The following is a 12,633-nucleotide window of genomic DNA, read 5'->3' as shown; positions in this document are numbered from 1 at the left end:
CTCCCCATTGAGTGCTGCACACTGGCCATTCCTGAATGTGGGAACTCTCTAAAAGTGAGGTATCCCCTAAAATATCAAAATATTGGCCTTTTAAAGGCTCATCAGAAAGACTGGCGAGTGACTTGCCAAGCATGATGCTGGTTTGAACTTGTTAGGATTTCATACTAAGTCAACTTACCTGTCCTGAAGAAGGGATTAACTTTAAAATGTTATGATCAAGAAGCCTCCCATTCACTCTAAGAATTGTCCCCTTCACCCCAAATTAGAAGTGGAAAAGCCTTGCAGTTCTTTGGCATAAATGAAAACCTGAAATGAAGGTCTGCGCTGGCGATAATTTGTCTCTTGGAGAACTTTTGGGTATTAGATGGAAGAGGGGTAGATTTTTTCAAAACTGTATAAATTAGAATATCTAAATATTTCTCCACGATATCTACAAAGTGCATGTCCTGTTTTATCATACGTTGACTTGTATAAAAGTGGCCATTTTACTAACTCTAGGCTCGTTGAACCTGTTTATTAAATTTGATGGCGAGGAAGAGCAGCTACTCTGGACTGGCAAAGGTACCCATGGCAACAGGTGGCACCACGAGTCTGTCACACTCGCAAATACCAACAAGAAGTACCAGGTAAGGCGATGCAGAGGGGAAAAATGACCAACTTCTTCTGAATGGAGCTTGAAATAAATTCAACTGATATAGACTCCTCTGTCTAAGGACCTGCAGGTCTAAAATGTGTTCGGTGTTAGGTGCCACCTTGCTCCGTTTGTTAAGTTTTTGTTTTGTGCCCATTAAACCTCCTGTGGATTTTGGACGCTTGCACTAGCGTTATTTTTATGAAGAACATGAAAACAAGACAATTGAAATCACTCATCTTCCTCTGTGCTCATGTACTGTTCCTGACCCAGCAGAGAAGACGATTTCTCAGCTAGGTTTGTGTCAAACCTTTTGTTTCGTGCAGATGGAATGTTATTGATGTCCCCCTCCAGCACTGTTACAGGAAGCCACACAGATAGATGTGTGCCTGGCTCCTGAACAGCATCTAGCTAGAAAATCAGGGATTACTATGGGCACCTGTCTTTAACCTATGAGGACATTAAAACCAAATAGAGACTTACTGTTTGTATCCTGCTGGTATTTTAAGAATCGCCATTCCCAGAAATACCATACCATTACAAAAAAATGAATTGTTCTCAACCTGTTGGAAATAATTGTATCAAACCATTCATGTTTGCAATCTATCATACTGCGAAGAACATATAAACAGAACATATACAAAAAAAAAAGTTAAAGTATGTATTTTCATTTAATTTAAGTATTGGAGAACAGCAATCTGTACATAAATATAAAATTTTTCATGTTGACTGACTTATTTATTGTTCTAAAATCTTTATAGAAGTCACTTTTGTAGACACTATCCCAAAATGTGCGTTTAAAAAGTCTCTGTTTTTCTGTGGCAGCTGTACCTTGACGCTGTACGGGATGGCTCAGTGGGACATATTTCAGTTGATGATATAACTCTGACAAGTGGTTATTGCGCTGCCCCCAGGCGCTGCACCTTTGAGGCTGGATTCTGTGGTTTCACCACTGAGGGGACTTACCAGTGGAAGATACAGCAGGGCACCCAAGCCAGAGCCCACACAGGACCATTTCTCGATCACACCCTGCAGGCTCTCACAGGTAATGGGAACCCACTTCGATCTCCACCAATGCTCTGATTGCAAACATTGAGCAATGTGACACTCATCCCTCTTGTATGACAGATTGAGTAGTACCCCCAGCACATTTACTTTTGACTGAAGGTGGTAATGATCAAAGTTCAAAAGGATGTTTAATAATTTGATAAATATCCTTACCAGGCAGCATCAGAATGCTTTAATATTTGTATATTTATAGTATCGGATTTATTCATGCAAAACATTTTTTTTCTATATGTTCTAAAATCTAAATCTTTGAGGATGAGAATAGAAGGATAAAGGTTGACATACAGGTGATAAATGATCACATCATATCATTTTCGTAAATTTTACATTTGTAAGTAACATAAATAATACATAGTAACGGAGTCCCCAATGTTAAGGACACTTGCATTTTAACTTTCATTTGATCTCTCTGAGCTATCTTTGATTCAGTTTATTAAGCCTTTTTATACAGGCAGTGGACCGGTTTCTCTTGGTTACTGATGTTCTGAACATGCAGGTACATCTGTGATTAAGCAGGGATATCCACACTTTTTGGCTAAAGAATGTTGAGGGATGTATGGTGGGGTGAGCAAATGCTGAGGACAAAATGTACACTACAAAAACAACCAAATAAAAGCTTTATAAAGCAAGGAATTAATAAGAGGCATGCAAATTGTTGGAGCATTCGACTGATGGGGGTTGGGTGGCTGCAACTCAACATGGCTTTCTTTAATAGCTTCCTGTATATGTTCTCAGGGCATTATGCGGTTGTGGATACCAGCTCTGGTGCTTTGCCAAATAAGAAGACCGCCACGCTCACGTCAGGTTGGCACACCGCACAGCCCCAGCAGGGGTGTCTGAGTTTCTGGTACCAGATGAGCAGCAGTGATGCAGGTAAGTGATACTAAGAAGGTTAGGGCAGCATCTACTTACCCCTGTGGCATTACTGGTAAAATGTGAATACAGAAACACTGCACATAAATAATACAATATTGGCAGATTACTAAATCTCAATGTGGCTTCCGTTATTTCATACTAAAATGGTTATAATAACTCCACCATAAAAGCATACAGGATATAGTTTTTCAATTGTATGGTAATAGCTGCTTGATCCAAGGATACATCTGACTGCCATTCTGTCAAGAAGGAATTTTTTTCCTAATTTGTTGCAAAATTGGAAGTGCTTCAAACTGGGTTTTTTTTGCCTTCTTTTGGATCAACAGCAAAAACAGGAAAATCACATGTGAGGAAGATTGAACTTGATGGACACTTCTCTTTTCAGCCTAACTGTGTAACTATACTCAATCAAATTAAACAAATAAAGCTCCACACAGAAATAAATTAAATTAACAAAACACAATATCATTCACTGAGCGGGTTGCCCATCCCAAATTGTCTAGCATCATGTTCTACTAGATCGATTGTATTGGATTAAGGAACATATGGACTGCTTGACTGGATTACTGGGGGGTATAGCCTCTTTGAGCTTTGTGGCCATTTCATATCCTAGTTCTGGGAATAATATGTCCATTGTGGATGCATTTTTATATTTCGGATCAGATCTCAAACACACTGCTAAAATATTGTTAGACTTAAAATATAAGTTTCACTCCCAGCAAGATCGAGTCATTTGTTCAACCTTCCAAGGTCAATAACTGAGTTCCAATAAGCTGGTTAATTATAACTTTGAGTCTAGACCATGGGATGTACTTGTAAACTACTGAAATGCTAAATGCACCTTTAGTAGTTAAATCATTTCATATTAATATGTCTATAAAAAATTAATTGACAAAATGGTTCAAATGAGATATTTTCAATTCTCATTACTGGAACACAGGATTCCATATTTTAGGGTCCTGCGTCATCACTAATGATTGGTTTGTAAATTCCAGAGCTCTAGGAATATTTAATTCACATATCACGCAGCTGTAAATTCATAAAATGTAGCTGATTTCTAATTTATACTACGGATATTCACTGATTTCCTGTGTGACAGTACAAATTAAGTGTAGTGGAGCTCCAATATTCAGCATCAATATCTCAGCTGTAGACTCCTTGTAGCCAAGGAAGCAAAACAATATCCAAGGCACAATCCCCCCAGTAACTGGACGACACACAGTTCTGGGAGTCAACTACTTTTTATTCAGCCACAGCTGGCTTTTATGCAACTCCCCATGCAAGGGGTTTCTTAAATTACATTCCAGGGCTTTTCCCCTGGTGGACCTGAGTGGGGACAGGGGACAAGGGACAAATCAAAAATTCACAGACTCCTCCTCTGTGCCTGGGAGATAATTGAGTAAGAACAACTATTTAATTACATTACCCCCCAGGTACAGAAAGTATACAATATTGTAAAACCACATAAAACATATTTTAATATCTCATAACTCCACAAAAGTTAGTTCACCGAATAGAAGGGATCTGAGCGCCCACTTTGTCAAAATATCACTCAGATCCGTTCGGTAGATTAGGAACGCCATTCTAGTGAAGTTTAGACTGGTCGACCATGAGGTGATGCCCCAAAATAGTTCCAGAGGAGTTTAGGCTTTAACCGGTCTTCTTTAGGGAGTTCTTGCACGAATGCTGACGAAAGCTCCCCCTGGCCGCCAGCATACGAACGTTCCCCTTGTTCGGTAGTTTAGGGCTCCTGAACAACGTTCTCCTACTGGTTCGGGAAGTTGAATGGGCAGCGGTAATAGTTTACCGGGTGTTCGTGGGGTCCAGTAGCCAAAATTAGTTCCAGGCCGTCGGCGACCATATACCGCTGCCCACGTTCGAGAGACAAGATGGCTGCTGTTTGTTTGCACACGTGCATTCAGTAATACAAACGGCGGCCACACAGGGGAAACCCTTTCTTTAATGAGCAATTTGAGGTTAACAGCCAGGGGTGGTCGGTTGTTAAAATAACTGAACTCCGGGACCACACAGATGGGAGTTTGGTAAACGAATGAGGGGTACGAACATCCGAACAAAGGGCAGGGAAAAGGGCCATTCTGCTACATTAAGCAATTAGCCTTGAGTAGGTTTAAAATGTTTGCGACCTGAGGCTGTGGGACGGTTGCTGCTTTCCCTTTTACTCGACTTTCTTTGAGCTGCTCATATTTATTAATATGGGAATTGTGGCTGATGGAGAAGTCTTTGTTCACAGGAACTCTGAATGTAGATCTGGTGGAGAATACAGGCAAGAAACAAGTGAAGACTCGCCTGCTTAGCGTGAGTGAGACGCACAGTGGCGATTGGCACTACAAAAGTGTGGGACTCCAGTCTGACCAAGAGTGGATGGTAAGAAGAGTTTTATCTCACTGGAGGGGATAGTGTGATGGGCTGGGATACAGGGGGAAATGAAATAAATGGAAAAAGTTCAGAAGAGACAAATAAACAGATACAATAGGAGAGAACCAGTCTAGCAACTCTTCAGATTAGAGGATCTCCTTGTATTTCTGTAGGTCATGGGATCTCATTGTATCTCTGATCTCTCTGTAGGTTATGGGATATCCTTGTATCTTTGTAGGTCATAGGATCTCTCTGTAGGTCTGAGATCATTGTATCTCTGGTCTATCTGTAGGTTATCGGATCTAATTGTAAGTAGGATCTCTCTGTAGGTTATGGGATCTCATTGTATCTCTGATCTCTCTGTGGGTTATGGTATCTCTGATCTCACTGTAGGTTATTAAATCTCATTGTATCTATGATCTCTCTGTAGATAAAGCTTGAAGCTGTTGGAGCAGGAGGTGACCAATGCTTTATTGCTGTGGATGACATTCACATCAGTCATCATCACTGTCACGAGCCAGGTACCAGTGCAGCTAATCATGTTTGTTTTCCTGTGTAGTGTATTCTGGTTACATTCAGGAAGGACAGCAGTATACTCTAACCAAAACCTGACAAACCTAATAAACAATGTTATCTTTCTTTGCTGTTTCCCAGCCACATGTAGCTTCGAGTCAGGTTCTTGTGCGTGGACTAATACCCATATTCCTTTGATGGATACATATGATTGGGATTGGACCAGCGGGGCTGCCCTATCCACAAGGGGCTCGATACCTGAAAAAGACCACACTCTGGGTACCACGGAAGGTAAAATAATGTCAGAGTTGCAAGAACATCACTGCATGGATAATTACTACCCCGATCAAAAACCCTAGAATGTCACATATACTACATTATATGGTGTTAAAATGGAAAATTCCTTAGGATTTCCATGATGGAATTTATTCTGTTAGCGGTTATAAAACCTCACTCTTCAGACCCCACACATTTTAGTTTGTCCTTTTACATCCTATGAACTTATGGTGCTATCGTATCTCACAGCCTTCCCATACATGGAAACATTTGAGATTATTCACTAAATGTCAATTCATGGGAATTCTGCATTAACAGGAGTATTGCAAATATTTGGCCAAAAAGCTCAGCTTGAAAAATAAGTAAATTTTGACTGTGAAAGTTTAATTGTGAAGCCACAATTTACAGGAAGGCTTCTCCTATTACAGAGGTCATTTCCCACAGACCCTCACTTCCTCTTTCCAGTAAATGCTGTGGAAGTGCTTACTAGGGTGAGTAGTTCAGGAAAGGTAAGTAAAAAACATACAGGTGATACTTGAAAAATTAGAATATCGTGCAAAAGTTCATTTATTTCAGTAATGCAACGTAAAAGGGAAAACTGATATATGAGATAGACGCATTACATGCAAAGCAAGATAGTTCAAGCCGTGATTTGTCATAAGTGCGATGATTATGGCTTACAGCTCATGAAAACCTCAAATCCACAATCTCAGTAAATTATAATATTGTGAAAAGGTGCAATATTCTAGGCTCACAGTGTCCCACTCTAATCAGCCAAGTAAGCCATAACACATGCAAAGGGTTTCTGAGCTTTTAAATGGTCTCTCAGTCTGGTTCAGTAGGAATCACAATCTTGAGGAAGACTGCTGACCTGACAGTTGTGCAGAAAACCATCATTGACACCCTCCATAATGAGGGAAAGCCTCAAAAGGTAATTGCGAAGGAAGTTGGATGTTCCCAAAGTGCTGTATCAAAGCACATTAATAGAAAGTTATGTGGAAGGGAAAAGTGTGAATGAAAAAGGTGCACAAGCAGCAGAGATGACCACAGCCTGGAGAGGATTGTCAGGAAAAGGCCATTCAAATGTGTTGGGGACTTTCACAAGGAGTGGACTGAAGCTGGAGTGAGTGAATCAAGAGCCAACACACACAGACAAATCCTGGACATGGGCTTCAGATGTCGTCTTCCTCTTGTCAAGCCGCTCCTGAACAACAAGCAAAGTCAGTAGCGTCTTACCTGGGTTAAAGAAAAACAGACCTGGTCTGTTGCTCAGTGGTCCAAAGTCCTCTTTTCTGATGAGAGCAACTTTTGCATCTCATTTGGAAACCAAGGACCTAGAGTCTGGAGGAAGAATGGAGAGGCACACACTGCAAGATGCTTGAAGTCCAGTGTGAAGTTTTCACAGTCTGTGTTGATTTGGGGAGCCATGTCATCTGCTGTGCTTCATTAAGTCCAGGGTCAACGCAGCCATCTACCAGGAGATATTGGAGCACTTCATGCTTCCTTCCGCAGACAAGCTTTATGGGGATGCTGACTTCATTTTCCAGCAGGACTTGGCACCTGCCCACACTGCCAAAATCACCAAAGCCTGGTTCAATGACCGTGGGATTACTGTGCTTGATTGGCCAGCAAACTCGCCTGACCTGAACCCAATAGAGAATCTATTCTCTATTGCCAAGAAAAAGATCAGAGACATGAGAACGAACAATGCAGAAGAGCTGAAGGCCGCTATTGAAGCATCCTGGTCTTCCATAACACCTCAGCAGTGCCACAGGCTGATAGCTTCCATGCCACGCCGCATTGAGGCAGTAATTGCTGCAAAGGGGGCCCAAACCAAGTACTGAGTCCATACGCATGCTTATACTTTTCAGAGGTCCGATATTGTTCTTTGTACACTCCTTGTTTTATTGATTGCATGTAATATTCTAATTTACTGAGATTGTGGATTTGGGGTTTTCATGAGCTGTAAGCCATAATAATCGCACTTATGACAAATCACAGCTTGAACTATCTTGCTTTGCATGTAATGCGTCTATATCATATTAGTTTCCCCTTTTACGTTGCATTACTGAAATAAATGAACTTTTGCACGATATTCTAATTTCTTCGAGTGTCACCTGTACTTGCTTCCATGTCCATGGGGATGTCATAAAAGTTCAATTTACGTTCACAAGTCGTGCATCAATAGAAACACACTGTATGAGTACATGCTCAATTGGGCATACCTTCTGTAATGCAATGCGTCAATGCACATGGCACTGTGGAGGTTAAATTGGTGTATATCTAATACAATGTAAATAAATAAAATTGCTGAGAGTTAATAAAAAAAAGCATCACCCAAGGACAGCTTTTAAATAGCTTTGGGTTGGACAAAAATATCTATCCAGTGACAGTTGTTTGTAGGGCCATTCCATATTGTTGTGGAATTTGCGGTTTGTGACGACACATTGTATCTGGAGTGTAACGTGCCGTTGGCTCACTCTCTGTCATTTTAGGACATTACGCCTTTGTGGACACTGGAGCAATGCACATTGAGGGCAGCACAGCCTGGCTGATCAGCGAACACCTCCCCAAGACTGCCGGATCCTGTTTCACGTTCTGGTATCGTACCGATTCTTCAGACCATAGCCGTGAGTAATCCACTTCGATTAATATCTATATATAAAACTTAGTAAGATTTCACTCATTCTTCTGTAAAAACACGTAGCTTTAATTTCCCATGATTCATCTGTCACAGGTTGCTATATCCACCAAGTTTTCATGTGAACACAATTTCATCCTATCAATTGGCTGCCCATGAAAATGCTTCCCTGCAGTCTGTATAATTTATAAGCTGCAGGATTCCTCATTGATTTATCACCTGATTTACTAGCTGCGGTATTTGATTTCTACATACTGCAGGACAGTGCTTTCTATGTGCCCTGGAAACATGACGGTTATGACACGCCTACATCCAGCAATCCGCTGCCGTAGGCTCCTGAGAATGTCAATAGGCACACAAACCCGTGAGCCAATGTGACTTATAGTAAAAAGGGAGATCATTGGAAATATAAGTACATTGGCATACACAGCCGGACATTGCTAGCAATTATGATTTAAAATGGCGGCACCCGTTACTGGGTTCAGGAAGCAGATTTCACTGGTTATATATAAACATTTGCTTGCTGTATAACAAACCCACATGTTGATATTGTTTTTTGGGATAAATTTGCTATAAAACAGCAAAAATAGAAATGTTAGTATTGCGTTAAAGTAACTCTGCCATTGGCCAACTCGTTCGATTGTTGGTTGTTTCCCACTCAGGGAGCGATCAGTCTGTTTTAAGTATTTTTATTTTATCCCACCGTATTGACCAATACACCTCAGATAGAAGGTCACTCCCTCTATCTACAACCCAGTCTTTTTATAATAGACATGTTCTCTTCACTCTGCACTTTAAGTTGAGGGCACATCTTCTTGCTGCCTTGGTTTTACTGAGAATGACACTTTTAGTGCAATGAGGATTATTTTAGTAGCTTGGAAGAACTGGTTTAAATACTAATATCAAAATATATTTCATGCTGTGTTTATGGTTGACCAAGCCAGATCTTGGGGAGCTTGTCCTGTTTCTCATCAGTAGTCATGGCCTGCAGCCTCTCTGGGCCCTCCGTGGGTACCACAGTGGTGAATGGGAGCAGGAACAGCTACAGATCAACAGTACCGTGCCGTTCCAGGTAAGAGAAATCCTTGTAATGTTTACTGCCACCTAGTGTTTTTTTTTTTTTAGGGACAACAGTTCTTAAGCGATCAGCCCGAGTCCAACTCAGCCGTGCCAAATACAAGGCATTTATTTCACTGAATTCAGGTTACTGTAGCAGTTTGATATTTCCATTTAACAGTTTTATCACCAACCTCTGAAAAATCTACTGCTAATGTTTGTTTTTCTTTCAAAAACATTGTTTATAGGAACAGCCACATGTGCCATTCTCAATTGTTGATTGATTGATTGATTTACTGAGGTCCTGTTAATTTTGGGACAAAATAGCAGCCCCCACCTGAACTTAACCCCCTCCATGGCATATGATTGGCAAGGAAGACCACCTGGCTGTGTTATGTGGGGCATAAGTAGTCTTTTCGCATTACTTTCTACCAAAATTGTTTTTATAAAACATTCCCGATACATACTGAATTTAATGGTACATATCATAGGCCCTTTATATCATACTACTTTAAAGATTCCAGATTTGTTTTCTCTGCAGAGTACAGCAATACCACACATGTATTCCATTGACAGGTATTTGGAGAACCTATAGGGCAATTTAGACATGCCCCATGGGTTCCTTCCCACACAAGCTATCTTTGCCACCATACATGATGCTCCTTCTAGCCCTTAACATATACTAGCTACCCTTAACACAAGCCTTTAACTAATACGAACTACCCCTACACAGTTTGCAAACTAGCTCCTAAGGCAAGTGACAAGTTTTATAAATTGTTACACACACACCCCCCCCCCCCTACATTGGGAAGTCTGTGATTGGACAGCCACAGAAAGTCTGGGCGTGGTTAGAAGGGGAGGGCTTGCAAAGGCTGCAGACAAAAGATCTGCAGCTTTTAGATATATACCCCAATAAAAAAATGCTAAATTAAATACATGCATGGTTTCAGTCGGGTTATATCTACAGATCTAGCAAATAGTGAAACAGATCATTTTAATTTGGGCAGTGGAGTGCCACTATAAGGGCCAACGTAATGACAGAACGCATTATTAACTAGGTTGGTATGTGGGGTAACATTTCAATATATACGTGTTTATTGTATTATTCTCCTTAAAGATCGCATTTGAGGGTTCTAAGGGGACCAGACCGCACTCTGCTACCCTGTCCCTAGATGATCTGACGTACAAAGCCGACGTGCCGTGCACTCCAAGGAAGGAAGACAAGGGTGAGTTAATGAAAATCAGATACAGATTAAACTCCAATCTGACTTTGAAATGGTTACATATATTTTTTTTTAATGATACAATCCAGGACTTTACTGGAAATTAACGCTCATTCTGCTTTAACATGACTCTTTATTAGGGCTGCCAGATCCCTCACGGTTTCTTGGAAACCGTCTCTTCTTCAGGACGGTGGGCAGCACTCAGGGCCGGTGCAAGGATTCTTGCCGCCCCCTCATGAATACAACTACATTCTTTCACAGGTTTATTCTCTAAATGCTGAATTGCAAAGAAGTGATATTTAGGGAAGGAGACACATTAGACATTAAAAGGACACTATAGGCATCCAGACCACTTCAGCTCACTGAAGTGGTATGGGTGCTGTGTCCCTATTGCACTTAGTGCTGCAATGTAAAACATTGCAGTTTTAGAGAAACTGCAATGTTTACATTGCAGGACCAAGTCTGCCTCCCGTGGCTGTCTGTTAGACAGCCACTAGACCGCTTCCTAGATGTTAACTTTTGGTCTGGTAACCGACGCTGGACATCCTCATGCTCTGCACAAGGATATCAAGCGTCAGCTATATCCCCATAGGAAAGCATTGATTTAATGCTTTGCTATGGGGAGGTCCTAATGCACGTGGCACTCAACGTGCATGCGCATTTGGGCCCCATCATCAGTAGCGTTGAGGAGGCAGAGCCACAACCCAGCACAAGGGACATTAGCGCATGTAAGTAAAGGGTCTTTAACCCTTTTCACTGCAGTGGGGGAAGGCACGAGGAGGGGGAAGCAGAGAGCTATGGTGCCAGGAACCCAGCTTTGCATTCCTGGCACTATAGTATCCCTTTAAATGAGAAATTTAGAAAACAAATGGCTTCGGGAGACATTTAGGGAACAGAGACTGGCAGACTTTTTAGGAGAGAGACACAATGTCCAATATAAACACACTCATCCAGTATATGCATCCATATACACACACGTTGCCTAATACATCCATCCACGCATGCATACATACTGCCTATTACATACAATTAACCATGAGCACACACTCAGTGGTGTATCCTGGTTTTGTGCTGCCCTAGGCAGAACAAAACTCAGGCGCCACCCCCACCCAACCTTTACCCCGCCCCGCATTCTAAATACACACATTCACTGACAGATACGCATACACTAGCTAACAGAAACACACACTCGCTAACAGAAACACACACACTAATAGACAAACTCACACTCAGTAACAGACAAACACACACTAACAGACACTCACTCACTCACAGGCAAACACACTAACAGACACTCACATTAACATTTTTTTTTTTTTTTTACTTTAACCCCCACCCCCCAGCCTCCTTACCTTTGGGAATGCTGGGGGGGGGGGGGGGGGGCTTCTTTTTTCCCTGGTGGTCCAGTGGCTTTTTTTTTTCTTTAACCCCCCCCCCAGCTTCCTTACCTTTGGGAATGCTGGGGGGGGGGCCCTTCTTTTTTCCCTGGTGGTCCAGTGGCTTTTTTTTTTTTACTTTAACCCCCCCCCCAGCCTCCTTACCTTTGGGAATGCTGGGGGGGGGGGGCCCTTCTTTTTTCCCTGGTGGTCCAGTGGCTGCTGGGCGGTCGGGCGGCGCTGTTGGGCGGCCGGCGAGGGAGCACTTCCCTTGAGCTGTCTGTTCAGCTCCCTCGCGCGCCGCACAGTGAGGCTGGGAGGCGGAGCCGGAATATGACGTCATATTCCGGCTCCCAGCCTCACTGTGCGGCGCGCGAGGGAGCTGAGCAGACAGCTCAAAGGAAGTGCTCCCTCGCCGCCCGCCAAGCAGCAGCCCAGCATGTCTGTTAGCCGCAAGGCTAACAAGACATTTGCCTTGGGCATTTGGGGGGCGGCTTTTTTTGCCGCCCCCTGGAAAATGCCGCCCAAGGCAAATGCCTTGTTTGCCTTGCGGCTAATACGCCCCTGCACACACTGCCTAATACATATATCAATACA

The 12,633-nt window shown here is 42.2% G+C and overlaps 1 protein-coding gene across 1 annotated transcript in view; it reads left to right on the top strand.

Moving 5' to 3' along the window:
- Window positions 1-10,934, top strand: part of MAMDC4 (MAM domain containing 4) — a 29,306-nt gene extending 18,372 nt beyond the window's left edge. The window contains exons 19-28 of the mRNA XM_063433502.1: window positions 499-626; window positions 1,457-1,676; window positions 2,435-2,572; window positions 4,827-4,960; window positions 5,382-5,472; window positions 5,606-5,755; window positions 8,236-8,370; window positions 9,326-9,453; window positions 10,555-10,663; window positions 10,801-10,934. Coding sequence (XP_063289572.1) covers window positions 499-626; window positions 1,457-1,676; window positions 2,435-2,572; window positions 4,827-4,960; window positions 5,382-5,472; window positions 5,606-5,755; window positions 8,236-8,370; window positions 9,326-9,453; window positions 10,555-10,663; window positions 10,801-10,934 — 1,367 coding nt within the window. The remainder of the gene's footprint in view (window positions 1-498; window positions 627-1,456; window positions 1,677-2,434; window positions 2,573-4,826; window positions 4,961-5,381; window positions 5,473-5,605; window positions 5,756-8,235; window positions 8,371-9,325; window positions 9,454-10,554; window positions 10,664-10,800) is intronic.
- The last annotated feature ends 1,699 nt before the right edge of the window (window positions 10,935-12,633 follow it).

Source organism: Pelobates fuscus, chromosome 9 (assembly GCF_036172605.1).
Source record: "Pelobates fuscus isolate aPelFus1 chromosome 9, aPelFus1.pri, whole genome shotgun sequence".
NCBI classification, from domain to species: domain Eukaryota; kingdom Metazoa; phylum Chordata; class Amphibia; order Anura; family Pelobatidae; genus Pelobates; species Pelobates fuscus.
Note: the sequence above shows the minus strand (reverse complement) of the source record. Positions and strands in the feature narration are given on the sequence as shown.